Raw genomic sequence first — 25,315 nt, 5'->3', positions numbered from 1 at the left:
CCAGAGCCAGAGCCAGATCCAGAGCCAGAGCCAGAGCCAGAGCCAGAGCCAGAGCCAGAGCCAGAGCCAGATCCAGAGCCAGAGCCAGAGCCAGAGCCAGAGCCAGAGCCAGAGCCAGATCCAGTAGTAGTACCAGGGGCACTTCCAGAGCCAGTAGTGATGGCAGCACCAGAGCTGGTGAGAGTCCTGGAGCCGGTAGCCGCAGCACTGCTTGATCCCGAGCAGATTGTGGTGGTGAGCGAGACCGTCTCGGTGACGAAGAGGGTACGGGTGGAAGCGAGTCCCGAGCTGGCAAAAGGAGGCACGCCAGACGAATGGATAGGATATGGTCTCGGGGAGCCAGTAGCGAGAGCACTGCTTGACCGAGTGCAGATTGTACGAGTCAGCGAGACCGTCTCGGTGACGAAGACGGTCTGGGTAGAGTAGTAGTAGGGAGCAGAGGACGGTTGAACGGCAGGAATGCTGCTTTTCTTTGCTGCTGGAACGGCTGAGGCGGTTGCGTCAAAGGGCTGGGCGAGCAGGGCCAGGGCCACTGCGAGGGTTCCAAAGGGAGTCCTCATGGTGAATTAAAGAATAGGAATGATCTATAAAAGAAAGACTGGTCGATTTGCAAGACAGACGGTGGAAAGACAGTGGAAAGACAGTGTAAAGACAGTGGGAAAACAGTGGAAAGACGGTCAAACGAAAGACGGTCAACAGAGGGAGGTCAAAAGAAGGACAGAGGCAAAACTCGGGGGGGTCCCTGGAAGAATCAGGAAATTCGTCCGTCTGGCTTGGATTTGGTATTTGTTATAGCAAGAGCAGGCGTGAGTAGTCAGCAGACCGCGAACACGGTTAGTTTAAGCGATCAGCCAGGCTAGAGCAGGCGCTTGGCTGGTTCGGGACTAGTCCTGAAGCTGGGTTCTTTAAATACCAGCCGAACTATCCCTGATCGAGACCCTTAATCTTAGTCGATGGAAGCGTGGTAGTTTTTGCCGATGGAGGGGATTGTTAAGGAGTTGGAGTATTACAGAGTACATAGTATGGAGATATGGAGTACTATGTAGTTAAGTGTCAGGTTGCTGTAGATTATTACTTTTTGGCAGGAGTTATCTAAAATGTTGAAGTATAGAGTATAGCATGTCGTTCAGCCCTGTTGTAGATAACTATTAACTAGTTACGGAGTAGTTACTCCGTACGTAAACAAAGCTTGGCAGACTGTATAGGATTACATAAGGCAGGGTGTTTGTTTGCTTATTTCTGCTCTTATTCACCGCTTTACCCCAGCTGACTAACACTACGGAGAACCGTAACCACCACAAATGAAGGCCTTTGTTTACCACAGAGTATCTTCTCAACCTCCAGATAGATATCTCTTACCACTATTGAAAGAGACCATCAAGTACCATCATCACATACCTGCGTCTGGATCCTCCCCTCGAAATGTATCGGAGAGATTGGATTTATAATCCAGTCCAGATCACTGCACCTAGTTACTCCGTACCCGTCAACGTGGTACTCCTTATGACCTGTCATCCCAGTCATATATACTTTATGCCAAACGTCATACCTACCTACTCCGTACTACAGACGTCTATCCGCTGTACTCCGGACGGTCTGGCTCATTCGACTGAATAATCCCTCCTTGTTTACCCCAGACTAACGAAGATCAGGGAAGAGATTAATCAACTAGGTAGTCAACTAATAGGGTCCTCTATATAACTAACTGCCGGATGAGACTGGGTATCGCTAGATCGATCTTCACAGTCCCAAAGTACAACACCATTTCATAATCAACTCTCTACTTGTTAACTCCTAACTTCTAGATCGCATATGGCCACTTCAAGCAGAGTGTTTCTCTCCCCCGTCGACACCGGCGTTTTCAGCACTGCTCCCAGAGCCGATGCGGCCAAAACAGCCACCGAGGTTCTCCAGAAGAATCTCGAGAAACATCACATCTATTTTAATAACCGCGGGTTCCATAGTATGTTTGACACCAATATGGTATCTATTTATCTTGATTGATTTTATCTTATACTCACTCATAGACCACATCGTCCATCATATCCTCACCATCTATGCGCTTGGCGCCTCCCCCGCAGCTATTCAAGAGGCATACCAGCGGAATGCATCCTACCAGCGTCCTGTTCTACCCGTCACCGAGTCGGTCGCCCACGCTCTACACGATCGGGCCACCTTCATAGGCTGCTTGGGAAGGGAGGAGCATTACCCGAACTTCCTGGCCTTTTTCCAGGTCGAGATTGCCAACAAGGGAGTCGAGCATGTGCTGAACGAATACCTGTTTGCCGAGGACGAGCGGGCGGAGGATCTCCTCATCAGACTCTTCTCCGGCCTCCTCCATCCCATCATCCATCTCGGCTTCGGCGTCGAGTTCAACCAGCCCGCCATCGTCGCTGAAGCCCTCGCCCAGACCGCCATCCACGACGACTGGATCGGACCCATGTTCCTGCTCCCCGCCGAGACGGCCGCTGGCGGTGTCGGTAAACGCGGCGACAAGTCCCTCTTCGAGATCCTGCAGGAGGCCAGCACCGACCGCAAACTGGTCGACTCTGTCCGCTGGTCGGATGATAACAATATGCGGGACGGCGTGTTGACCCGCGCTCCTGCCGAGATGATCGCCTATGCGAGTCAATTCACCGTCTCCAAGGACCAAATCAAGGAGAAGCATGCTGAGATTCTCAACACAACTGGTAAGACCTTCTTTATCTATATATATATATGTGTGTGTGTGTGTGTGTGTGTGTGTGTGTGTGTATGTGTATGTGTATATTGACCTTTGTAGTCTATTTCACTGCTGCAGCCCAAAAACCAGACAAGGAAATCAAGATGGATTTCTTCTTCCTCCATTGTGTCACCTCGTCCATCTTCCTGTCGAAATTTCTAGCCATGCCCTCGCTGAGTCTGCGCGCCAAACTGCGTCTCCTCGAGTGGAAGGGACGCATGGACCTGCTCGTCTATGTGTCCCGCAACAGCCCCAAACTCACCAAGGAGAGAATCACAGCACACCACACCAACAGGAACTGGGATGTCCTCTTTGCAAAGGGCATTGCCCACCCGGAAGAAGACGGCCATTTGGTCAAGTTGCTCCGAGCGGTCGCTCACGCCGAGAAAGTCTGTCGTCCGCTGAACATGACTGCCTTGCCTGTGTCTGATGATATGTGGTTGAAGATAGGCAATATGAGTGAGTTTTTTTTCTCTCTTTCTTGTCTTCTGTATCTGTACTTATACCTCAAGCTAATTATTCTAGTTGTGGACTCGGTGTCCGATGATCCCATGTACATCTTTTCCACGGGTTTCGATGAAGCATGGGTTGGTTTCAAGTCTGCCTAGTAACAGTAACTGTGCACTGCGCTTTCTATGCATTTACCATATTAATGAGTATCTTAAATTGAGTTAACAACACTACTACTATTAATATTGAGCTTGATTCTGCTTTCCCTTCCAGTTAGTTTATAGTAGATATACCAACGATCATCATAAATCGATCAGTTCCTTCGTTTCGTCTTCTCTATCGAATAGAAGTCATCTTGTGCCGAAACTTCCCCTCAGTACTGGCACTGGGACACTGAATTAAGAGTGTTTATCCTATACTAAGACGCCTATAGTTATTCTTAAGTATTATTGCTGAAACAGAAGGCAGAAAGGGTTTATTGCATATTCTTACTAATGTTTGCTATGTTTGCTATGTTTGCTATTTGCTTTATATCACGTGGTGATAGTCCTGTGGGGCTGGTTTTGCCCCAACAGCTTCAAATCCTCGACGTCGCCCTGTTGACTGTTCAGCTCTCTGTCTACTTATCCATCATAGACAGAAGGCCTGCCATCGTTATTCTGCCTGATTTGCCGTGAGGAATACTTGTGGATTTATTTGAAAGAAAAAGACTACATCCATCCTGTGTGGTTATGGCTGGTAAAGACGACTCCCAGCGAGAACAGACGCCGTCGCCGCCGCAGGAATCTCGGCCCTGGCCCGAGGACGATAATCCGTTTGTTGCCTTCCGGCGCTATGCGGACGAGCAGATCTCGTCCATGTTACAGTCGGTGATGGGGCTGCCGTCTATGGTGTCTCCTCCGACACCTGATCACTGGAAGGTTTTTGCAGACGACAACAACAACAACGACAAGTACAGGGATTTGATGCGTCGTGAAGACGAAGCCGAAGGCAGACGCGATCGCGATCGGTCGTCGTCGTCGTTGTCTTCGGCGGAAGATACGGTTTTTTCCAGGGATCAAAAAGAACCTCTACGCCAGCCTCCGACAGGCCAGAATGATGATGACGATGATTATAACAACAACAACAACAACAACGATAATCAGTGGCGCTCGCGTAACCGACGGTATGGGCAGCAGCATCGTTCCTCGGATATTTTTGGTATCGACTCCTTCTTTGACGGACCATGGCTTAACGACCGATTCCCTGTGTCTTTCCGACTGTTTCACCCGTATCCAAACTCCTTTTTTACCGAAGCGTTCGGCGAGACCGAGTCACCCATGTGGCCGATGCCGTACCTGTTGCTCAGCCCCTATTCCCCCCTGCACCTTGAACGGAGGGCACAGTATCGGGTTCATCGCGAGCACGGCGTGTTCTCTTCGCTCATGTCGTCTCTGAGGTCTGCTTCGGATCGGGACCCGGACGAGCCACACTGGCGCGAGGCCTTTGAGGACCTGATCCGGCTGGAGAACGGCAAACCGATGCTGGATCGTCCTTCCGACGCCATCATGCAACGCGAGAGTGGGTATGACTGGCTCCAGGGTTTGGTGAAGAGAGGCAGCCTGGGCCAGCGCTGGCAGTATGTCCCGAGCACAGCCGATCGACCGTGGGCTGGCATTACGTACGACAGCTCCGACTCCAGTGAAGATCGCAGTTCACTTCCCAACACCAAACGCATTGAACCACAAGCCCAACCGGATGTTTCGACAGAGGAGCTGGAGCACCTCGCCGAGATGGACTTGTACAACCGGTTCCTTGAAGGTATCGAAGCCCGGGAACGTGACGCCTTCCGCGGCATGCCCGAGAGCCCCCTTCTCCGGTTCCTGCTCGAGGAGAAGCGGAGACTCCAGGAGACCCAGGGGTACGGCAACGGCAACGGCAACAACCAGTTTCCTTTGGACCCAGACATCCGCGGCGACGACACAGAAAGTTGGCTGGAGCTTGTTTCTGGTGGAAACAGGAACTCGGTCCCCGACACGCAGCCGTCTCCGGAGACAGATCAGGCTGCTGCAGACCAAATCGTCTCGATGGTCACCACCATCAATCGTGTGCGGCTCCCCGATGGGTCCATGAAGACCACGACTGTCAAGACCAAGCGCTTCGACGACGGTCGGGAAGAGCGCGACGAGTCGGTCGAGGTGGTCAACCCCCAGTCTTCTTCTCCTTCCCCAGTGCCTGCTGAGGATGAAAGCAAAAAGAGCGGTTGGTTCTGGAAATGATCGCAAGGCCGGCCTATTTCTTTTTTTTTTTTTTTCTCTTGTTACCTAGCGTCTCATGCGTCGAATTTAGCCACTCTTTCTTCTCTCTTCACCTTCTCTCACTCCTCGAGTCTCCTTACTCATTCTCCAGATAGTGAAACAGGACACGATAAGCTGATAAGGTACCTGATTACATCATAGGACAGTTAGTTACCTAATGAATACAACAAGTTACATAAAATACAGGGACATCCGCGGAACTCCTCTGGTATCAACGTAACGTACATACTGCCTCCGCTCCTCGGCTTCCAATTACTAAACAACAAGAGGGGGATGAGGGGTGCGGTTCTTCCTGCTGATAATTTTGGTCTGACTCCTTGCTGTATTCCCATTGCATTGTTCTTGGTGTTTCCTTCTAGTCCCCATCTCCGCTCTTCTCTTCTATTATTGATTGCTCGCTATGACGACTTTCCCCCAGATCCCAGCTCCGGCACATACGCAGGTAGACTCGATGCTTTCCCGGCGTTTTGGAAGGGAAACGGTCAACTATTTCTCAAGTCCGGTTCTCCCTTTTTCATTCTATCATATATTGCTAGAAAGGATTACTGATATTCAAGTGACTATTACTCCGTATAGGTTCCCCCCTGAACCGACTGAGTTTCCTACGCACCGAACACCCGTTCCTGGCCGCCGCGCTGCGCCACCCCAGCACCCGCTTCGTGCTGGTCAAGGATCTCGCGCCCCTGACCCGGTCGTCGGCCGAGCTCTTCTACGCCAGCTACGAGGATGTGCGGGCCCTCGTGCCGGCCGACTACTTTGATCTGTCGGAGGAGGAGGTGCTCAAGGCCTACGACTCGCGGAAGAGCAGTGCGTACCCGATCTTCCTTGGGCTGGACGAGTCGCGGCGTGAGGCCGGGCTGACCTGGAAGAATTACTCGGGCACGCCGGTATTTGGGCTGGATGTTACGCCGCGGGGGTCGGAGGAGCAGCAGGCTCGCGCGGGGGAGGTCATCGCCGCCATGGAGGCGCAAGGGTTGACCTTTTTCAAATCGCGGGTTGTCGCGACGTTTTCGGCTGATGAGGGTATCTACTCCCCTACCATCTTCCTCTTGAAAAAAAAAAAAAAAAAAAAAAAAAAAAAAAAAAAAACAATACAATATAAAACAATACATACAACTAGAGCATTTGCTGATGGCTGATTCTAGCTGCTGTTTACGCCCAATGTCGAGCCCTGGTTGACTGGAACACGCGCAACACGTTCTGCGGAACGTGCGGACATCCAACCATCTCAGTCAACGCAGGCACCAAACGGGCGTGTCCGCCGACGGACCTCGCACGGTCGGCCGAGGGCAAACCGGTGGAACGGCCGGCGTGCAACACGCGGACCACGATTTCGAACCTGTCGTTCCCACGGACGGACCCGACGATCATCGTCGCGACGCTCTCGGCGGACGGCCACCGCATCCTGCTGGGGCGGTCGAAACGCTTCCCGCCAAACTGGTACTCAACTCTCGCCGGCTTCATCGAGCCCGCCGAGTCGGTCGAGGACGCCGTCCGCCGTGAGGTCTGGGAGGAAGCCGGCGTCACCCTGTCGCGCGTCGTCATCCATTCCTCCCAGCCCTGGCCCTACCCGGCGAACCTGATGATCGGGGCCATCGCCCAGGTCGGCGACCCAGCCCACGAATCCATCTGTCTCGAACACGACCCGGAGCTCGAGGATGCCCGCTGGTTCGACATCGCAGAAGTCAAGGAGGCCCTGTGTGTCGGGGTCAGCGCTCTCGGTGACAAGCCGGGCCCGGAGTACAAGGAGGGCGGCCTTAAACTGCCCCCGCCAACGGCGATTGCCAACCAGCTCATCCAGGCGGCAGTTAATGCCGACTATCTCGGTGCCAGCGAGGCCAAAATGTAGACTGCACACTAGGGTATACACTCGGTACATATTCATACGAGCTAGATTGTAGAAGACATATTCTAGAAGTTTATTCAATTATACCGTTTTAATCATCCAAGATTAATGTCAAGTACTATACATTCGCATAGGCCGTCCCATCACGCAACTCATGTACGCTGCTCCCTCTCCCCTTGGGCGAAGATCCTACCTCCGCATACTTGGTTCCATCGCGCAGCTCGTGGATCGTGATCCTCCGCCGCGACGATGAGCCTTTCTTCCCGCGCCGTCGCGCGCTGGCGCTGGTGGTCGACAGGGGTGCCGAGTCCGCCCGTGAAGAAGAGACGCCGGACTGCTGCTCTGCACTGTCTGCGTCGCTTAGTAGGGAGGGAGACGAGGCAACGCTGCTGACAAGGGGTATCGGAATTGGGCTACTGTCCTTCTCATCCTCGTTTTCGCTCTCCCCTTCTTCTTCTTCTTCTTCTTCTTCTTCTTCTTCTTCTTCTTCCTGTTGTGCCCGCTCGATTGACGTCTGCAGGGCTCGGTCCGACACCATCGCCGCCCCGTCTTCCTGGTACCACTTGCGGAGACCGGTGGCGTACGCGAGTTCCTCGGCGCCGTACTCGACGGGGGGGCCCGTCATGGCCGGGAAGTCCGTTTCTGTTGTTGCTGCTTCTGGTTCAGAAGAGAAGACGGCCCACGAGCTTGACTCCAAGCTGACGAGGATCATCGAGTGATCAAAGCTTTTCACGGAAAAGTCGCGTAGAAGGATGGCATCACCCTCCGCCACGACGGGGATGGCAGAGCGATAGGGCCGGCTGATCTGCGCTGACAACGTCGTGCCGGCCATGGAGGGGTCCGTCAGCTGCAGTGTGAGCATGTAGTCCCTCCGGCCGGATGTCGCTTGAATCACCGGCGCGACTTCGCAAATGATCGAGATCGTGTCGGTTGGGGAGTGGAAGTGGTCGATCAGCGCCGCGAGTGGAGAGAAATATGATAGGCGGGTGCGTAGGCCCGAGGCATGTCGATCTGGATTCCCAAGCTCTTCATTATCGAATGGGGTGCGAGATTCGTTCTCGCTTTGTTGTTCGGCATCGGCATCGATCATAGAACGAGCTTCTTCCCCTTCTTCTTCTTCTTCTTCTTCTTCATGTTTGACCACTGTATCGGGGAGCTCGGTATCAGGTACTTCCGTTGAGGGCAACACTCTCTTGGTGATGGGCGATATCACATCAAGTTCGGTCTTGATCACGGCTGGCAATTCCTCGAGAGAACCTTGCGTGGCTTGAGGTGTGGCAGGTAGGTGTAATCCACTTGGGTTATATGGCGGTGGCTGAGTCACTGCGGCCTCCTGAGAACCATCCGGAGTAATGATATACAACTCGTTCCTTGCAGGTTCCGTCTCAGGATACGGCGAACGAGCACCGTCAACGTACATGGGGTAATTAATGGTCTGCTGAGACCTTGGCTCCGGTGATTGTTGGACATCATGCTGGTCATCAACGTCCGCAGGCGATAGTACTTGGTCGTACCGCAGGCTGGGATCGATGGCAGATTCCAGATCAACTGGGGTAGGGCCAAGTTGGAGAGGCAGCTGCTCTGGGGCGTCCGACACACTGGAAGCACTTTCATGTGGACTCTGCTGTGCTCGCTGGAAGCGCATCGCAGCAACGATACGATCGTCATCTAGTGTCCGTAGAGCCTCGGCATGGAGCTCAGAATCTGACATCTCTTCAGACTGCATATGTGAGTCAGCATAGTCGTCCTCTGGCTCCTCCTCCTCCTCCTCCTCATCAACATCTTCCAGGTCGTCCAATTCATCCTGAGATTGGTCTCTGTCGACTTCGACTTCATCATACGAGTCAAGCTCTTCTGAAGAATCTTCATCATCTTTTTTCAATGAACTCGGACGAGGTGCCGTAGCCGCCTCATCTTCGCTGTCGCTGTCTAGGACGATGACCTCGGGATGCACTGTTTTCGCCGGTAGCTCAGGAGGGCGGTCTTCCCTTGTGGCAGCTTCTAGCCCGTATTGGGACTCGATCTCGCTCGTATATCCATCACCATGCTCTGACTGGTAGGTGTCCTCTGACATCTCGTCATCGTACAGGGCCTCTTCGTCTTCGGAAACCTCGTCGTCGTAGCCCTCCACTAACTGCCGCTTGTTCGCATCCTCTTCCTCGGCGATTTCGCTCTCAGAACCATCGACGGAGTCTTCCGTATCTTCTCGGGCTGCTTTCTCGGTGCCTTCCAGAGGCGCGCTCTGCAGTATTTGTCTCGCCATACTGCTTGTGGGCTCTGGTACTTGCACGATTTCATCCGAATCGGCATACTCTTCCATCTCTTCAGCCTCCTCTAGCTCCAGCTCCTCTACCTCTTCGGTTTCTTCCAGTACATCCGGTTCCGACTCTTCCAGCTCTTCTTCTAGAAGATCCGCCCGAGCGTCAGTCTCAACCGAGCCCACCTCTACCACATCCACATCTTCTTCTTTATCCGAGACCCCTTCCTCTTCTATCCCCTCGTCGGAGACAATCTCTTCATCACCGGATGCTTCTTCTTCCAAGTTGGCGATAGGACTCGAATCTCTCGGCATATCTTTTACCACAGACTCATTATCGCTTGACTCGATAACTTCATCAGGTGCATCGGCCATGGCCGCATCCATGACGGATGATGCCTCGTCGATATCGCCTTCAGCATTCTCGACAACAGGTTCTTCGGCCTGGGCTTGCAGGCTGTTATCAACTATTCTCTCGTGAGACTCGAGTATCTCATGTTGCATTGTTGGCGCGGATTCAACATTGGTCACTGAGACGGAATCTGTGCGATGAAGGATGGCATCCTCTGTTATTGAATCCACCACATCGACAGCATTGCTGGTACTTTGCGTAACCTCCTGTACCAACACATCCTCGACGACCGCTGTCTCTCCCTGTGCCTCCTCTGATGCTGGTGGATGGCTAGTAACATACGGTTTCGACGAGAAAGGCGCAGAAAAGTAGCTCTGTGGACTGTTCGGGTCTGTCACCATCGGCGACGGAGTAGGCAGACTCGGAGACTGGATAGGGTGTAAGCGGGGAGTATCGGTAGGGAGTGAGAGGGAATATCCAAAATGTCGGTGAGCAGACATCCCACCCACTGACAGTCTGGTAGCAGATGCTTCAGTACGGTTTGGAGGGAGCGGCTGAACAAAGGGGTCTAAAGGCTCCTTCAGATGCTCCTCGGCCAACTCGCAAGCAACAGAAGGATTGATTCTCTCGACTGTAGGCTCTGGCAGGATTTCCAACTCTTCTTGCTGTTCCACACTCGACCGGTCGAGCGGTACCTCGGGGGTAATGTCCTGATCGATCGCCTCCTCTAGGTCTTCCTCTTCATCCAAGTCCTCCGTCCACTCGATCGGCTCCGCCCTGTCGCAAGGACTTTCCGGTCCATCCACAACACGCCATTCCGTGCTCATGAGACTGAGCCTAGGCCGTTTTCTTCCTCTTCCGAGCACGAAGCCATCTTCCTCAGCGAACGGGTCGAATGCAGAGTCGACCACACCGCCGAGAGACCTCCGCGCTGACTTCACAAATGCCGGAGACACCCAGGAGCGTGCCAGCGCCCCATCTGGATAGAGATCTGTTCGTGCCGGCGTGGAGGGGAGTGCTTCGAAACCATCTTCCGCGGGCTGTGCCGGAGAGCGGGGACCGTCGATTTGCACCGTGGCAAGGAGTTTAGACGACCTGGATATCTACAGATTGTTAGATTGCCGTAATTCCACATATAGATTCCTGTCATAGAATACCTCCAGCCACACGCGCTCTTCAAAATGTAGATCCCATGCAATGCCTCGACCTGGCGTCTGAGCCGCGGACTCGTTCTCCGACCACCGCGCATCCTTCAGATTGAAAATACACACTTCATCACCGATCCCGACGTGTGTCTCTGCAACCCTTGCGGCCGCATCGCCATGGAACGTGACCTTCACCTGTCCCTTGAGTCGACGCAGACGGAAATCCGGCTCGGAGAGTAGAAGGCTGAGGGATCGCGTCGAGGACGAGAACGGCCACACCAGGGACACCACTGCATGGACAGAGCCCTCTGCGAGCCCATCTAGGGAGGGAGAAAGCTGTGCGATTGGGATCAAGTTCGACTGTTGGGTCGTGGGAGGCCGGTCGGGGGGGGATTCTTCCATCGTTGCGGTCGCTGGCTGTCGGGGCAGTGCATAGTTCAGAAGAAAATATAAGACATGAGAGGGTCCGACTAGCTGGGGATTTCCAAAACCAGCTATCAAGTGTCGTAGAGCCCGGGTGTTCTTTGAATTATTTATCCTGAGGGGAGGAAACAGGCTTTGTGAGACGCGTTGAAAGCAAACGATCGGAGTTCATTGATGTAATATTTGTAAATGGTTTACAATACGCTCTTTATCACTGCACAGCATAGAAAGTCAGGTACATATTTGAAGACAAAGAATTTCTAGAATTTTTACTTATTAATCATTCATAATTCTAGATCTTGATTGAGCTGGTTATATAATTTTAAAAGATATTAAAACCCATCAAGCTGGTTGTGGTCGATAGTAGAACACACTGGTAATGGTATTACCAGTCCGATTCTTCTATCAGTTCTGCTTCTTCCAACTCTTCAAGTTCTTCCTACAAACACGAGCGAGGACTACGATGAGCTATTTGACCTGTGGCAGGACACGATTGTCGATTGCTCTGGATCCTCTCAATAAATAATCCTCCGATATGGCGTGACTCTAGTGTCCTGACTCCTTGGCTATCTGGCCGCTGTGGTGTGCTTATCTCTCTCTCATCCCAGGAGGATCCCTCCGAACTCACCATCGTCTCTAGTCCTGCATCATGACAATCTCAACGCAGGTTCGGCGGGTAGCAGTGATTGGAGCAGGTCCATCTGGTCTGTCTGCTGTCAAGTAAGCTTAAGAGAGGAGCAGGGAAGCAGCCAGGGGGGAAAGAGAAGCGCAGAGCTAAAAAACGAGTACAGGTATCTCCTTGCAGAGAAATGCTTCGACACTGTCGACGTCTTGGAGCAGAGAAGCTCGGTGGGAGGGACATGGAACTACTGCCCTGCTGCCCATAAACAGGCCTCATCTACCCCGGTGCCTCAACTGCGGCCCTGGGAACCCCCCGAGGAGCCCCTCTGGGTTGCTGCGGGGTCGGCGCAGAAGGAGGCCGTATTTGTGTCTGCTTTGTACGAGAGACTCGAGACGAATATCCCAAAGGAGCTGATGAAGTACTCCGACCAGTCGTGGCCTGCTGATACTCAGTTGTTCCCCAGTCATGCAACCGTGCTGAGGTATCTAGAGGAATACGCGGAGGATGTACGGGACCACATCCGGTTCGAGACCCAAGTCCTCGACGTTCGAGTAGATAACCCTCAAACGAGTACATGGGCCGTGACAACGAGGAACCTGCGTTCTGGCTGCAACAGCACCGAGCTGTACGACGCAGTGGTGGTTGCCAGTGGCCACTACAACGTGCCGTATCTGCCGGCGATTGAGGGTATAGAAACCTGGAACAAAACCTATCCTGGAATTATATCACATTCCAAGTCCTTCGACTCGCCGGAGCAGTTCCGTGACCGAAAAGTGGTGGTGGTAGGCAATTCGGCCTCTGGAGTCGATATCGCTGCTCAGATCAGGGGCGTCTGTAAGGGGAAGCTGCTCTCTTCTACACGGTCTGAATCGTCATTTCCACTGTCTACCCCGTCCAATATACTGCAAGTCCCCGAGATCATCGAGTTTTTGCCTCCTAGCAAACACTGCCGCGGTCTCCGATTCAAAGACGGTCGGATCGAGGAAGACATCGACGCCATCGTTTTTTGCACGGGCTACCTATACGCATATCCATTTCTGTCATCCCTGGAACCTCCAGTTATCACAGACGGTCGTCGGACACTGAACGTGTACCGGCAAATCTTCTATATCGAGCACCCGACGCTAGTATTTCCCGTTCTGCCGCAGAGAGTCATTCCGTTCCCTCTGTCTGAGAACCAGGCTGCGGTGTTTGCCCGTGTATGGTCTAGTCGCCTCACACTGCCCTCCAAAGCCGACATGCATGAGTGGGAGAATGCTCGTGCCGCTGAACGGGGCGATGGCAAGACATTCCACCTACTGCCCTTCCCGCTTGACGCAGACTATCTTAACTCTCTTTACGACTGGGCCGCCCAGGCTGCGACACGCCCCGAACTCGACAACGGGGGACACGGAAAGCAAGGCATCCGATGGGAGAAGGGGGAACGCTGGATTCGGGGTCAATTACCAGAGATCAAGAAAGCCTTTCTGGCCCAGGGAGAGCAACGACACCATATCCGGAGTCTGAAGGAACTGGGGTTCGACTTGGAGACAATGGGAGGAAAGGACTAGATCATTGTAAATACATATGGAGCCCTTGAAACAGCCTGCCTTGTAATAGACAATAGATACAATAAACCATAGAACACGGCTCATGAATAGCTCCTCAATAGCTCCTCTGCTCTATTGTAGTGGGCTGATCTGGAACAGGCCTATCACGTGCGGGCGATCTCCCGAACGATAACCTCCCAGCTCGAGGCCGCTATTGTCCCCCCATCCTCTTCAATCACTGCGTCCCAGCCCCCCCTCACGCTATTGATATAGCATTGAATAGGAGAGTTTCTTACTGTCGAATTGTCCGGGTGCCGGAACCGGTTTCTAATATCATATATAACCAGTCCTCCCCCAGTTTTCTCTCTCTCTCTCTCTCTCTCCAACATGGACTCCTACACCTCCGCCGCCGTGAGAACCACCGAACGCGCATAATGAGTTCCAAACGCAAGCTGAATGTGCATCCATCCGAAGAAGGAAGCCCGAGAAAGAAGAAGCTGAAAAACAGATACGCTCTGTCGAATGACGGGCAGATTTTGAACGTCACCGAGGAAGAATACCCCATCCAGCGCATTGTCCGCGAGAACATCAACGAGTACCAGGTTGAATGGGATCCATATTTAACTACGTGGGCAAGTGAAAGACTTACCCTGTATCAAGGATAGATAATTCGATTGTGGTAGTAGCTGACTCGAAGATGCTCTCTGCCAGGAACCGAAGTCGTGCCTTAACCTCAACGCGGTCGACGGGTTTGAGAAACATAAGAGGAAACTCGCCCTGGAGAACAAGAGACCGCACCCCACCAGGAAGTCCGAAGTGATCCCGTACGCTGCATCGCGCAAATCCTACACCTTGCCACGAGCACTGCGTGCATTTCGGTTCCGTCGAGAAGTCATCATCTTTTCCCCGCTCTTTAGCCCCGTTGGCCCCGACGTGGAACGTCTCGAACAAGAACTGCGGGAACTCAGAGCCGCGGCATCGAGCGTGTTGTCCACCCCTAGGACTGCCCCCGTGAACAGTGATCCCGGTCCCCAGAGCTGTACCGAGCAGGAGCCCCCTGCGCGCGCCCCGCCAAGGAGGCAGACCGCGTTTTTTGAGTACGTCTCATCCAAATCCCCTCCCCCCGAGGGTTATTATTTGTTTCCCGATGAATTCCGGGCCTTGATTGGCTTGGAAGGGGCGTGCTACTCTGATCAGTCTGCAACCGAGTCATTGGACGAGGTTGATGAGGCTGCAGAGCCGCCTTCCCGTTACCCGTACCCTGTGGAGAACCAAACTGATCCCTATCAGACTTTATATTCCCCGGATACCGACTCCCTGTCTGGCGATCAGTACGGCGAGTATTCGGAGCAGTATTCGGAGCAGTATTCAGATCATTCTTCAGATCATTCTTCAGAGCAGTCTCCAGAAGAGTCTCCAGAAGAGTTTCCAGAAGAGTCTCCTGAGCGTGTACTGACAGGTAATGTCTCATGACTCCTTGGCTGTCACCACTGTCATTTAGTAACTAACCAATTTCCAGAGTTTTCTCCAGTTGGGTCTGATGATACTGGCTTGACTCCGTCTTCGTTCAGACAGACCAGAGAGTCTTCTCTCGATCCCGCGCAAAACAGATTTGTCCCGTTAACGATCGAGATCCCAGAAACGCCCTCGGAAATAATGGATGACCAGGACAAGAAAATCCTGTCGCCCGCGGAGGCCATGCAGAAATGGAGCCATTTTCAAGGATCGACTCCTAAGGAGAAGCTGGAGAATGCTTATGCTCAAATGCGGGCTAAACAAAAGTCCACCCCGGCCAGTGCGAGTGCGACCCCGTCATCAGCAGGTGATATCGAGGCCTCTCCCTTGATACCCGTCCCGGATAAGGTCGAGCCTCTCAGCATTAGAGTGGACAAGGAGCCTGTCACGCACGCAACCCACCAGGAAACCCACCACCACCACCACACCGCAACCGCAGAGCCTTTTGGGCCACCGGTGCATGGCACCCACGAAGAGCATCCGGTCATACAGACAATTCAACCTAGCGCCCTCACAGTAAGACATGATGAGGAGCCGGTCCCGGGCTCGGTCCAGCTTGGGCCGTCGGAATTCGCCATCACCGTCCCTATGGATTGCAGAGTGAAAGGCGACTACGAACGAATCATCATGGATGAGACCCGAGCTATCCAGGAGTTCCTAGGAAGCTTTGGCTCTACAGCGCAAAGCTTAGAAAGCGAGGTAAGATGATATATTTGGTGCTTTAAAAACACGTCATATCTGACTGCTACATAGCGTGAGCGCCTTTCCGCCAAGATGTATAAAATGGTGGACAAGCTGAATAATGTCACCACTCATCCGGATATCAATTACGCCGATGAACTCAAGGATGTGGAAACGAGTCCCGACAAAGAAGCCTCCTGGGGAGAATATTCGAGCGCCAAATTTCTCCTCTTAGGATATCTGACGAGAGCTGGAGTCAATTCTGATATCCATCTGGTTATCATGGTCCAGGAAGGGAAGTCGGTGAATATCATGGAGCGTTATCTACTGGGCAAAGGGTTCAGTTACACCAGACCGCGCGAAGAGATGGGCAGCGGCACCAATTTAGAGCTCTCCATGAGAAAGGGTTCTCTGAGCATGGGCATCCAGCCCACTCAGAGTGATGGAATCATGGAGGCCTATAGACCGCCGTCCGCGATAATCGCACTGGACGCATCCTTTAACATCAAGAGCCCCTCTGTCGAGCACATGCGCACCACGTATGCTCGCCACAGCAATCTTCTCCCGGTCATTAGACTGGTGGTGGCTAGCACCGCCGAGCACATCTCTCTCTGCCTGCCGAACATTCCGGAAATCGAGAGGCTCCGGTTCCTCGTTCAGTACACCCTCCGCCTGCGCGATGTTGTTGGTGAGCTGCAAGACGACGCCCTCGGCGTGCAGGAAGATGCCGAGGAAATTTTGGCCTATCTGCTCTCCGACGATTTCCACACAATCTGGCCCTTGCCAGTCATTGAGCCCTTGCAAATCGCCAGCCCGGCAGAGCTAGAGTCGTTGATACAGGTGCCAAGTCCCGCAGATCTTCCCGCCGTCTCTGCCGTCAACAAGCGTCTTTTCGTCGGTACCCCTTTGTGATCTCTTGAAAAAGAAAAGGAAAAACCCCCGCGCTAACAAGACAACAGGAAGTCGAGGAATCCGATGAGCCGATGACAAAACGGCAACGGATGGTTGCCTCCCAAGATCAGAGCCAATTGACCGAGTCCTCTGGAGCCTTCCCTAGCCAGCCTCTGGGAGTTGAGCTACAAGCGTTCGAACATAATCTCATGCAAATGAGGACCTCGCACGCGGCGGAGATGGAGAAACTCAAGGAATCCCTGAGCGACGCCTCGGTCCGCCTGGAAGCAAAGGAAGAAGCAATGGCCTCTCTTCAGCATCGCTATGAAAGCCGGGCGTTGGAGATGCGGAAACTGCGCAAGGAGAACGAGGGTCTAATCAGCGGCAAGGCCAATCTGGAGCAACGCTTCGAGCGGCAGAAGGAAGACAACGCGAAGCTCCGCGACGAGCGCACCCAACTGAAGGAGGAGCTCAAGACGGCGCGCGAAGCCCTCCAGAACGGCGACAGCAGCATGTCGGACCTTGAGTCTGTGCGAGCCGAGGTGCGCCGCCTGAATGAGAAGAACGCCGGCCTGGAACGCAAAGCCGAGTACGAGAAGAAGCAGGCCGAGTACACGCGCGAGCAATACCAGACAGCCAACAACGTTGTTGGCCAGCTGCGCAGCGAGGTCGGCCAACTGCGCGACGAGAACGAGACCCTCAAGCGCAAGGCCAGCGGCGACGCCATCCGCCTCAAGGAACTCAACCTGAAGACCGACGAGGCGCGCTACCTTCTCCGCATCGCAGAGCTGGAGGCCACCCTCACCGCGCGTGAGGACCTGCTCCGCCGCAAGGAAGACGAACTCCGCGAGCTCAAGAAGAACCGCCCTTCCACCCGCTCGACCAGCACGCAGCCTCGGAGCCCCAAATGGGCCTCCGCCAGCCGGCCCACGAGCCCGGGCATCAACAACGGCAATAACGGCTCCGGTGTGCCTGGACGTGGCAGCGGCCTGCGATTCAGTTCTGAAATGTCGCTCTAGAATCTAGATTCAAAATCCCTAGACATACTTTTCTGCTTTCCCACACACGATCATGATCTGCGCCCCTACAATTTGCTATCGTTTTTCTTTCTTTTCTTCCATTCGTTACGACATGCATTGATCCGGCGTTGGCCCTTCCCCCTTCCCTCATACTCTCCTTTCCTGGTCCCCTCGACCTATGATTCCCATCATTCCCTTGCAACGCAAATGGCCGTTGTGGTTCTAGCACTGATCTGATTTTATTTCCATTTTCCCCGACTGATAGGTCTGCAGGACCCGTCCAGACTTGGTTTCTTGCGATAGAGGTAGGACGACGTAAATTATCAATGAAATTCATGAATAAATATGTTGAGTAGACACTGTAATTCAATTCTTTTATCCTAATCCATATATTATTAGAAAGTATGTATAAAAATCGGCCTGCTATGTGAAGCAGTATTAAGTAGGTCCTGTAAATAATATATAACACCAATCATCAAATCCCGAGGGGCTGCCAATTTAAGGGGGACAAACAAAAGAAAAACGAACAACCAGCACCAAGCTCGAGTAGAAGAAAAAAAAAAACGAGATCTAGAATCAATGAACAGGGAAAAAAGAAAAGGCCGTGCTCAGAATCATCAGTAATACAAGTCAACCAGAGAAAAAAGAAAAAAAAAACCCCCAAATGAATAAATATCATAAATCAATCGAATATTTAATTCGCCATGGCGTTAGCCATGAATTTGGACAGCTCCATGGCCTTCGCGCCCTTGGTCATGGTGAAGTGGTTAGCATTTTCCATGACGGTGATGCCGCCGACATTCTTGGGTCCTACGAGGGTATCCCACCCGTTGGGCCCCAGATCGGTGCGAGTGTTGAGCAGCCAGACCATCTCCTTGGGATCTTTGCTGCCATCCTCCGCAGGAGGAGGATAGGGCACTTCTGGCGTCGAGCAGACACCGTCCTTGGCCCAGATCATCCAGGTCTTGGGGGTCTTCTTTCCCAGCTCGCCGTCCGAGTAAGGGAATGGAGATGCCTTGTACGCATCCAGCGATTCGATGAAGGCTAGGAAGTGCGGCAGGAGCCACTTGGGGGGAGGCGCCTTGCCCTCACCGAACAGACCGACCGAGTCGAAGAAACTGTACAGGCGACGGGGCAGCTTCTCCAATCCAATGGGGAACGGGGAGTCGAGGAGAAGTAGTCGCTCGACGGTCTCGCCTTCCTCGAAGATCAGGTGCTTAGCAGCGTCGTAGGCACAGATGCCACCAGCTGACCAGCCTCCAAAATTGTAGGGTCCCTTGGGCTGGCGACGACGAATCTCCGCCACATACGGGATGGTGATCTCGTCCAGACTGAAATTCAGGTTCTCGGGAGTCTTCATATATGGGCAGTTCAACCCGTACACACAGACATCAGGAGACAAGGCGGGGATGGTGGCATACGAGGTGGCAGAGCCCGATCCATCAGGGAACAGGAAAAGAGTCTTGGTGGCCGTCTTAGGGTTACCCTGGAGAAGGATAGACGTTGCCGGAGGGTGCTGAATAACCGAGACGTTTCCAGCACTCGGGTTGATATCAGGGATCGTCTCAGGCAATCTGATCGGCTCAACTGCAGCAGGAGTTGGAGCCTTGGGTTTCAGATCCAAAGTGACCTCGATCTCCTCCAAAGTCTGGTTCTCGATGAAGAAGTCACCAGGGAGATCAAGGTCCAGCTGCTCCCGCAGCTTGCCGAGGACGGTGAGGGACATCAGCGAGTCCAATCCCATGTCGCTCAGGTTGGAGTCACCAGTAAGCTCCTCCGGGGTGACACCGATCTCTTCGGCCAGGATTCCTTGGATGATCTTAAGACTTTCATTTTGCTCGACAGATGCAAGAACCTTCTCGTTGGGAGGCGACAGCAAGCCGGGCGAGGCTGCACTTGACGGATCCGTCGAGGCGGAGGAGGCGGGGAATGAGTATCCAGACTCCTCTAGGTCGCTTCCTGAAGAGTCGCTCTCCATGGGGCTCATCTGCTGCAGAAGCTGCTTGAAGTCTTTGATAGTCGGCTGGTCGATGAACACCGATGACCCGAGGTCGAGGTCCAGCTCCTCGCGGTATCTTCCCGTGACTGTCAGGGAAAGCAGCGAGTCAACTCCATAGTCTGCAAAGACCATGTCATCAGTCATGTCTGCGTCAGACAGGCCAACCTCCGAAGCGAGGATCTTGAGAGCGCGGACAACAAGACTGGGACCCGACGAGGACTTGACAAGAGACTTGACGGCAGCGGGAGGTGCAGGGCGACCAGCCTTCGCCTTGGCTACATTGATCGGGGGTGGGGTAGACTTCGCAGCTGCCTTGGGAGCCGGTTTGGCAACCTTGGACCCTCCAACCGGGGGAAGAACAGTGTCAAGGATCTGACGCGCCAATCCTTGGAACTGTTGGAACAAGCGTTAGTAAGTGCAAGGCGTGAGAGGGAAAAGAAAAGAGAAAGAAGAAAGAAAAAAACTTGCCTTCACACCGCCATAAACAGCGACAATCTCATCTCCATCGAAGATGTAGACATCGCCCGCATAGATGTTGTTCTGCCAGAGTTGCATACGGACATAGGTCCGGTAGGTGACATCTGCGGAGAATTTCTTCAAGCAGCGCATCGAGTCCCATCCATGGTTGACAAAGACCGTGTTCTTAGAGTCGGTGGCATCACTGGCGTTCATGATGAAGCCAGAAAGGTGTCCCAGACTGTCGATCCAGAAGGGATTGCGGTGGTAGTTTCCAGGGGGTGCGTGGAACTTGACTCTGCCAGTCGCTTCGTGGTTTTCACTGTCCAGAATGACCTCCTGGATCGACTTGTAGTTATCATCGTAGTCAACCAGAGTCGCGAAGAGTTTGTAGATCATCCCACGCTTCATTCGGTGAGACTGGCCATCCTCGGAGTCCTTGTGAAGTCTTTCGATGCTGCGCTGTATCAGGTACGCGTTGCGTTTCCACTCTTGCTCCCAGACACTGCAGTCGGAAAGCTTCACAATACAGCTGGCATGGTCTACCATCTTCTTTCCTTCCGCTGTGACGGACCAGACGTTGACGTTGACCTTTTTGGCCGCCCAGTCAGCGGTGGCAGAAACCCTGAATAACTGCTCGCCTCCCTTGGCCAAGAGGGGCTTAGGCACGGCCATGTTGGCGACATCAAGGCCGCAGTCCTTCATTTCTGGCTTGTACTTATTCACCAAGTAGTCGGCTAGCGTCTGAGCAATATCGGCATAGAGAGACTATTTTCTCGATTAGCACGGATCATGTTTATTCAATGACAAGAGAAAAGAAAAAAAAAAGCTTACCGAGGGACAAAGAGCAGCTCCATTGACTTTGTGGCCTTGAATGACCCTGTTGAGTTCTGGATCCGCAATGTCGTTCTGAATAACAACGGTTGCCTTGCCGCCTTCCTCGCGTGACTCGAGGATTTTTTGAGCCGAGGATGTAAGGAATGTTGATGCTGCAGCCGGCGCGGCTTGGATCTCACCGACGGGTGCCCCCTTAGACAGACAGAAGTTGTTCTCGTAGGGGATCCAGTAGTTCTTGAGATCCCAGTTGTAAGCGGGGAGCGGGAGAACCTGGTGGCTGGAACTGAAGTCCTGATGGTACTCCTTCCAAAGAATCTCAATGCCTGCCAAGTGCAATGTGGAGAGGCTGTTAGAGAGCACCTTCCAGGTGTCTTCCTCACGGCGAAGGGATGCGACGGTCTTGGTTTGGGGACCAAGGGTTGCCTTGACCATGCCGGAGCAGACAGTGTGAGAACCGATCTCGATCCAGAGAGTCTTGTCGGTCATCAACTTGGCATGGCGAGTGGCTTCGAGGGCGCCCAAGAAATTGACAGGCTCTCTGCAATGACGTCTCAGGTAGGTGGGACCCAGGATATCAGCATCTTGTTCCATGATGACTTCGCCAAGCAGAGCAGACACGAATGGAGTCGATGGGGTGGTGAACTTGACTCCATTTGCCAGTTCTTCAAGGTCCTGCAAGATTGAATCCACCTGCGAGGAGTGGAAGGCAAAGGGCACTTTCAGTTTGGTGCACTTCAGGCTCTGGCTGCTAAGCTTCTGAGCGAGCTCATCGATATCGGCACCAAGTCCGCTGATCACGGTTTCGCCGGGCCCATTGATACAGGCAACTTCATACTTGCTCTCATCGCCCAAGAACGGTTTAGCCTGGGTAAATGAGGCCTTGACAGCTAGCATAGCATGCGTTCCAACCTGGCATTTCTCGGTCAGGAGCTGAGCCCGGCGCCCGCAAAGGTAGATGGTGTCGCTGGTTGTGAGAACGCCTGCGACATTCATGGCAGCGTACTCGCCGAGGCTGTGTCCCATCACAAATGCAGGTTTAACCCCAAGAGCGATCCAGTATTTGGCCAAGGCCATCTGCACGCAGGTTGTGCCTAGCTGTGTCACGACCGGGCTCAGTTGCTCAACCGGAATACTGCCGTCAACCAAGGGAAGGAAAGAAGGAAACCCTTGGCTTTGTGCAATGCAGTCAAGGTGCTCGAGGTTGTCCCGGAACTGGGAGCAGATCTCGTACAACTGTTTGCCCATGCCGGTGTACTGAGCCCCCTGGCCCGTGAAGACAAAGCCGACACTGGGGACCTTGGCAGGGACCGGGGTGAAGCTTTCCTGATGGGCCGAGTTGGACAGTGCATCTCTCACTTCCTTCAAGCTGGAACCGGTGGCCGTAACTCGGAACGGATGATGAAGCCGGCGAGCAGTAGTAGTGTAGGCAAGGTTTGCAAGCAGGCTGGACTCGTTGGTGAAGGTTTTCGACTGCTCGTCGATATACTTGACCAGGGAGTCAATGTTGTTCTTGAGGGCCGTCTGCGATTTGCCTGAAACACTGACGATCTGGACCGATCGAGGATCACGGGCGTCCCGATCTTGGGCAGCCGGGCCATCCTCCAAGAGCAGAGCCGTGTTACCGCCAGCTGCCGAGAAGTTGTTGACAAAGACCTTGCGCAGTCCACTCTGCGGGCGGTTCCAGGGAGTCGGCTCAAAGGCAATATGGACATTGCGCTGTTGCAAGTCGGTGGGGAAGTTGTGATTGATCTTGGTCTTGATACCACAGTGGGGAGGGATCATGTTCTTCTTCATCATCATCAGCACTTTGATCAAAGCGGTCACACCAGAGGCGGATTCGCCGTGGCCAACATTCGACTTGGCCGAACCGAGATGAAGAGACTGAGCCGGTCCGCGCCGGTAGTCAGGCGCGAAGACGTCGAGCACCGATTGCATTTCAACTGCGTCTCCGGCCTGGGTACCGGTCCCGTGCATCTCGATATAGCTGACATCTTTAGGATCGAAGTTGGCTTCATTCAGCAATTTATCGAAGATGAACGACTGGGCACCAGCCAGAGGGCGGGTGATCGAGACGGCTTCCGCGGAGTGGTTTGTGTATGCTCCCACAATCACGCCCAAAATCGGGTCATTGTCAGCTTTGGCATCTTCCAGGCGTTTCAAAACCACAGTGCCAACGCCGTCAGCACGACAGTAGCCGTCTGCGCCGTCATCGAACGTGTTGCAATTTCCGGTCCTGGAGAGGAAGTGGCCGCGGTCGAGACCGGCGTGATTGTCCGGGTTGGTCAAGATGTTGACGCCGCCTGCGACGGCGGTATCACAATCGTTCTTCCACAGGGAGTTGCACGCTACATGGATAGCTGCAAGACTGGAGGAGCAGGCGGTGTCAACGCTGACACTGGGGCCACTGAACTTGAAGTAGTAGTTGATGCGCCCCGGTGTGAAGGCACGATTGCCTCCCGGAATGAAGTACGTGTCAACGTCTTGGCCACTGTTCACCTCACGGTAGTCATCACTGGTCATGCCGTAGAAGATTCCCACTCGGTCTTTCTGGGTGGACGGAGTACTGTTTGGAACAATGCCGGCCTGTTCGAGAGCTTCATATGCCGTCAAGAGGGCAAGGCGCTGTGCGGGGTCGGACTGCAGGGCCTCCCGTGGCGAGAGATTGAAGAAGCGTGGGTCAAACAATCCAGGCTCATTGATCCAACAACCATAAGGGATCTGGCTGGTGTTTCTCTTCTTTCCCGTCAGGTCAACGTGGGCATTGACATCCCAGCGGTCCGCAGGAACCTCACGATGCACATCGAGTCCCTGGTAGAGCAAGTCCCAGAATTTCTCGGGGCAAGGGGCGTCGGGAAAGCGTCCAGATAGGCCGATAATGGCGATCCTTGACTGCTCCGATCTGCCAGTCTGGTTGGAGCCGTCAGGGTTTTTCCGGACGTCGCCAAGTCCATTCTCAAGCTCGATACTGGAGACTCCAGCGCGCTTCAGAGCGGTCATCAATCCCTGGGATGCCGAGGTGGAGATGGGATACAGCTTGCATGAAGTGGTACTGGCGGATTTTAGCGTTGACGCGCAAGAATCAACGACTTTGTCCCAGCAAAGCTGATGCAAGAGAATTTCCTCGAGGCAAACTTTCAGAAGATCCTGAAGGTTGTTGGCGTCGATCGGTTCCCCGGAAGTGCTGGACAGGATGGGGATGAGCGGGCTATGCCGAGCAAATTCCTCCTGGGGCCAAGACTCCAGAATTCGGTCAACGTCCCTTCCGTCGTACAGATGAGCTGCATGATACGGGCCGTGAATCGGCACCCTGATTGGCTTATGCTCCTTGGAGAGCTTATTTTCAATAAACTGGTCCAGGATTGCAGGTGGAGCACTGATGGTCAACCCGTTCGAGCTCACAGCACTGATATACGGCTGAGATGAGGGGGGAAGCGCCTAGAATACTGTAAGTATGACAAACCAGGGAAAAGAAAGGTTAGCTGACCTTCGTCGCGGAATAGTCCTGAATCAGTTCCACGGCATCTGCTTCGTGGATTCCCGACACAAGGACCGACCAGGTCGGAGGGCCGGATTTGCTTGGGTCTACCAGATCGCGGACCTTCAGGACACACAATCCCAACCGCAGTGCGAGGACTACGGTCTGAACGGCAACTGGTACAAGCTCACCGACCGTCTTACAGGAGCTGACGGCGGCGGCAGCCAATAGACCGGTGCAGAGACCGATTGCATGACTGTCGGAGCTTGCAGGGTAAGGATGACCGAGATCACCGTAGTAACTACGATTCAAGGTTAGACAGGAAGAAGGTGGGCCTCGTAGTGGGGGGATGAACATACTTGATAAAGCATCCAAGTTGGTAGATGCATGTGAACGCACTTTCGAGAGCAGGGTTGGGCCCGTTCTCGCGGTATCTCGCCAGCAGGTCAACCAGACTGGTAAAGCGAGGAAAGATGGCGCGCTGAGACGGCGGCAGCTTGGTGACCTCGGTACGCAGGGCAAAGAAGGATCTCTGGAAGAAGGAGGTGAGCAGAGAGTTGTTCTTTGCCTCCAGCAGACGACGGAGACCAGCGTCAAAATCGCCTGTCTGATCTCCGAAGAGATAGACACAACCGGACTCCCCCATATTCTTTGTGCCTTTTTACCAGAAAGTTTATTGAAGAATCATTCAAGAAACGAAAGGGACAAGAAAGCTCGGGCATTGTCCTGATGGGACGGATGCTTTATACATAGATTCATTATCACGAGGGAGTGGGGCAAGGCACCCTTGCGTGCACCA

The 25,315-nt window shown here is 53.5% G+C and overlaps 9 protein-coding genes across 9 annotated transcripts; 5 read left to right on the top strand and 4 right to left on the bottom strand.

The window, feature by feature from the left end:
- Window positions 1–133: 133 nt before the first annotated feature.
- On the bottom strand, window positions 134–560 carry ASPZODRAFT_14658 (hypothetical protein; the record flags this gene model as incomplete). Its single annotated transcript, XM_022725193.1, has 1 exon — window positions 134–560. A coding segment is annotated over one exon (427 nt), but the record flags the coding sequence as incomplete, so codon positions are not given.
- Window positions 561–1,812: 1,252 nt separating this feature from the next.
- On the top strand, window positions 1,813–3,330 carry ASPZODRAFT_62885 (hypothetical protein; the record flags this gene model as incomplete). Its single annotated transcript, XM_022729109.1, has 4 exons — window positions 1,813–1,963; window positions 2,028–2,690; window positions 2,783–3,181; window positions 3,248–3,330. The coding sequence occupies 4 exons, from the start codon at window positions 1,813–1,815 to the stop codon at window positions 3,328–3,330; spliced, it is 1,296 nt and encodes a 431-aa protein (XP_022583037.1).
- Window positions 3,331–3,903: 573 nt separating this feature from the next.
- Window positions 3,904–5,430, top strand: ASPZODRAFT_62602 (hypothetical protein; the record flags this gene model as incomplete). Its single annotated transcript, XM_022729088.1, has 2 exons — window positions 3,904–4,215; window positions 4,267–5,430. 2 exons carry the CDS (start codon window positions 3,904–3,906, stop codon window positions 5,428–5,430), a joined length of 1,476 nt encoding a protein of 491 aa, XP_022583036.1.
- Window positions 5,431–5,650: 220 nt separating this feature from the next.
- On the top strand, window positions 5,651–7,696 carry ASPZODRAFT_1615962 (hypothetical protein). The gene is made up of 3 exons (XM_022726527.1): window positions 5,651–5,966; window positions 6,046–6,492; window positions 6,615–7,696. Exons 1-3 carry the CDS (start codon window positions 5,870–5,872, stop codon window positions 7,316–7,318), a joined length of 1,248 nt encoding a protein of 415 aa, XP_022583035.1. The 5' UTR covers window positions 5,651–5,869; the 3' UTR covers window positions 7,319–7,696.
- ASPZODRAFT_165388 (hypothetical protein) lies at window positions 7,434–11,471 on the bottom strand (the record flags this gene model as incomplete). Its single annotated transcript, XM_022726709.1, has 2 exons — window positions 7,434–11,027; window positions 11,082–11,471. 2 exons carry the CDS (start codon window positions 11,469–11,471, stop codon window positions 7,434–7,436), a joined length of 3,984 nt encoding a protein of 1,327 aa, XP_022583034.1.
- Window positions 11,472–12,141: 670 nt separating this feature from the next.
- On the top strand, window positions 12,142–13,664 carry ASPZODRAFT_93270 (hypothetical protein; the record flags this gene model as incomplete). Its single annotated transcript, XM_022730465.1, has 2 exons — window positions 12,142–12,212; window positions 12,284–13,664. 2 exons carry the CDS (start codon window positions 12,142–12,144, stop codon window positions 13,662–13,664), a joined length of 1,452 nt encoding a protein of 483 aa, XP_022583033.1.
- A 198-nt stretch (window positions 13,665–13,862) lies between these two features.
- Window positions 13,863–14,436, bottom strand: ASPZODRAFT_1613566 (hypothetical protein). The gene has a single exon (XM_022726509.1). It carries the CDS (start codon window positions 14,230–14,232, stop codon window positions 13,936–13,938), a length of 297 nt encoding a protein of 98 aa, XP_022583032.1. The 5' UTR covers window positions 14,233–14,436; the 3' UTR covers window positions 13,863–13,935.
- A 539-nt stretch (window positions 14,437–14,975) lies between these two features.
- Window positions 14,976–18,096, top strand: ASPZODRAFT_1614430 (hypothetical protein). Its single transcript, XM_022726516.1, has 4 exons — window positions 14,976–15,102; window positions 15,163–15,857; window positions 15,912–16,733; window positions 16,799–18,096. Exons 2-4 carry the CDS (start codon window positions 15,300–15,302, stop codon window positions 17,747–17,749), a joined length of 2,331 nt encoding a protein of 776 aa, XP_022583031.1. The 5' UTR covers window positions 14,976–15,102; window positions 15,163–15,299; the 3' UTR covers window positions 17,750–18,096.
- A 347-nt stretch (window positions 18,097–18,443) lies between these two features.
- ASPZODRAFT_150731 (hypothetical protein) lies at window positions 18,444–25,162 on the bottom strand (the record flags this gene model as incomplete). Its single annotated transcript, XM_022725659.1, has 5 exons — window positions 18,444–20,141; window positions 20,217–20,972; window positions 21,039–24,476; window positions 24,526–24,817; window positions 24,876–25,162. 5 exons carry the CDS (start codon window positions 25,160–25,162, stop codon window positions 18,444–18,446), a joined length of 6,471 nt encoding a protein of 2,156 aa, XP_022583030.1.
- Between the last annotated feature and the right edge of the window lie 153 nt (window positions 25,163–25,315).

This window comes from Penicilliopsis zonata (assembly GCF_001890105.1).
Source record: "Penicilliopsis zonata CBS 506.65 unplaced genomic scaffold ASPZOscaffold_4, whole genome shotgun sequence".
Lineage (NCBI taxonomy): Eukaryota > Fungi > Ascomycota > Eurotiomycetes > Eurotiales > Aspergillaceae > Penicilliopsis > Penicilliopsis zonata.
Note: the sequence above shows the minus strand (reverse complement) of the source record. Positions and strands in the feature narration are given on the sequence as shown.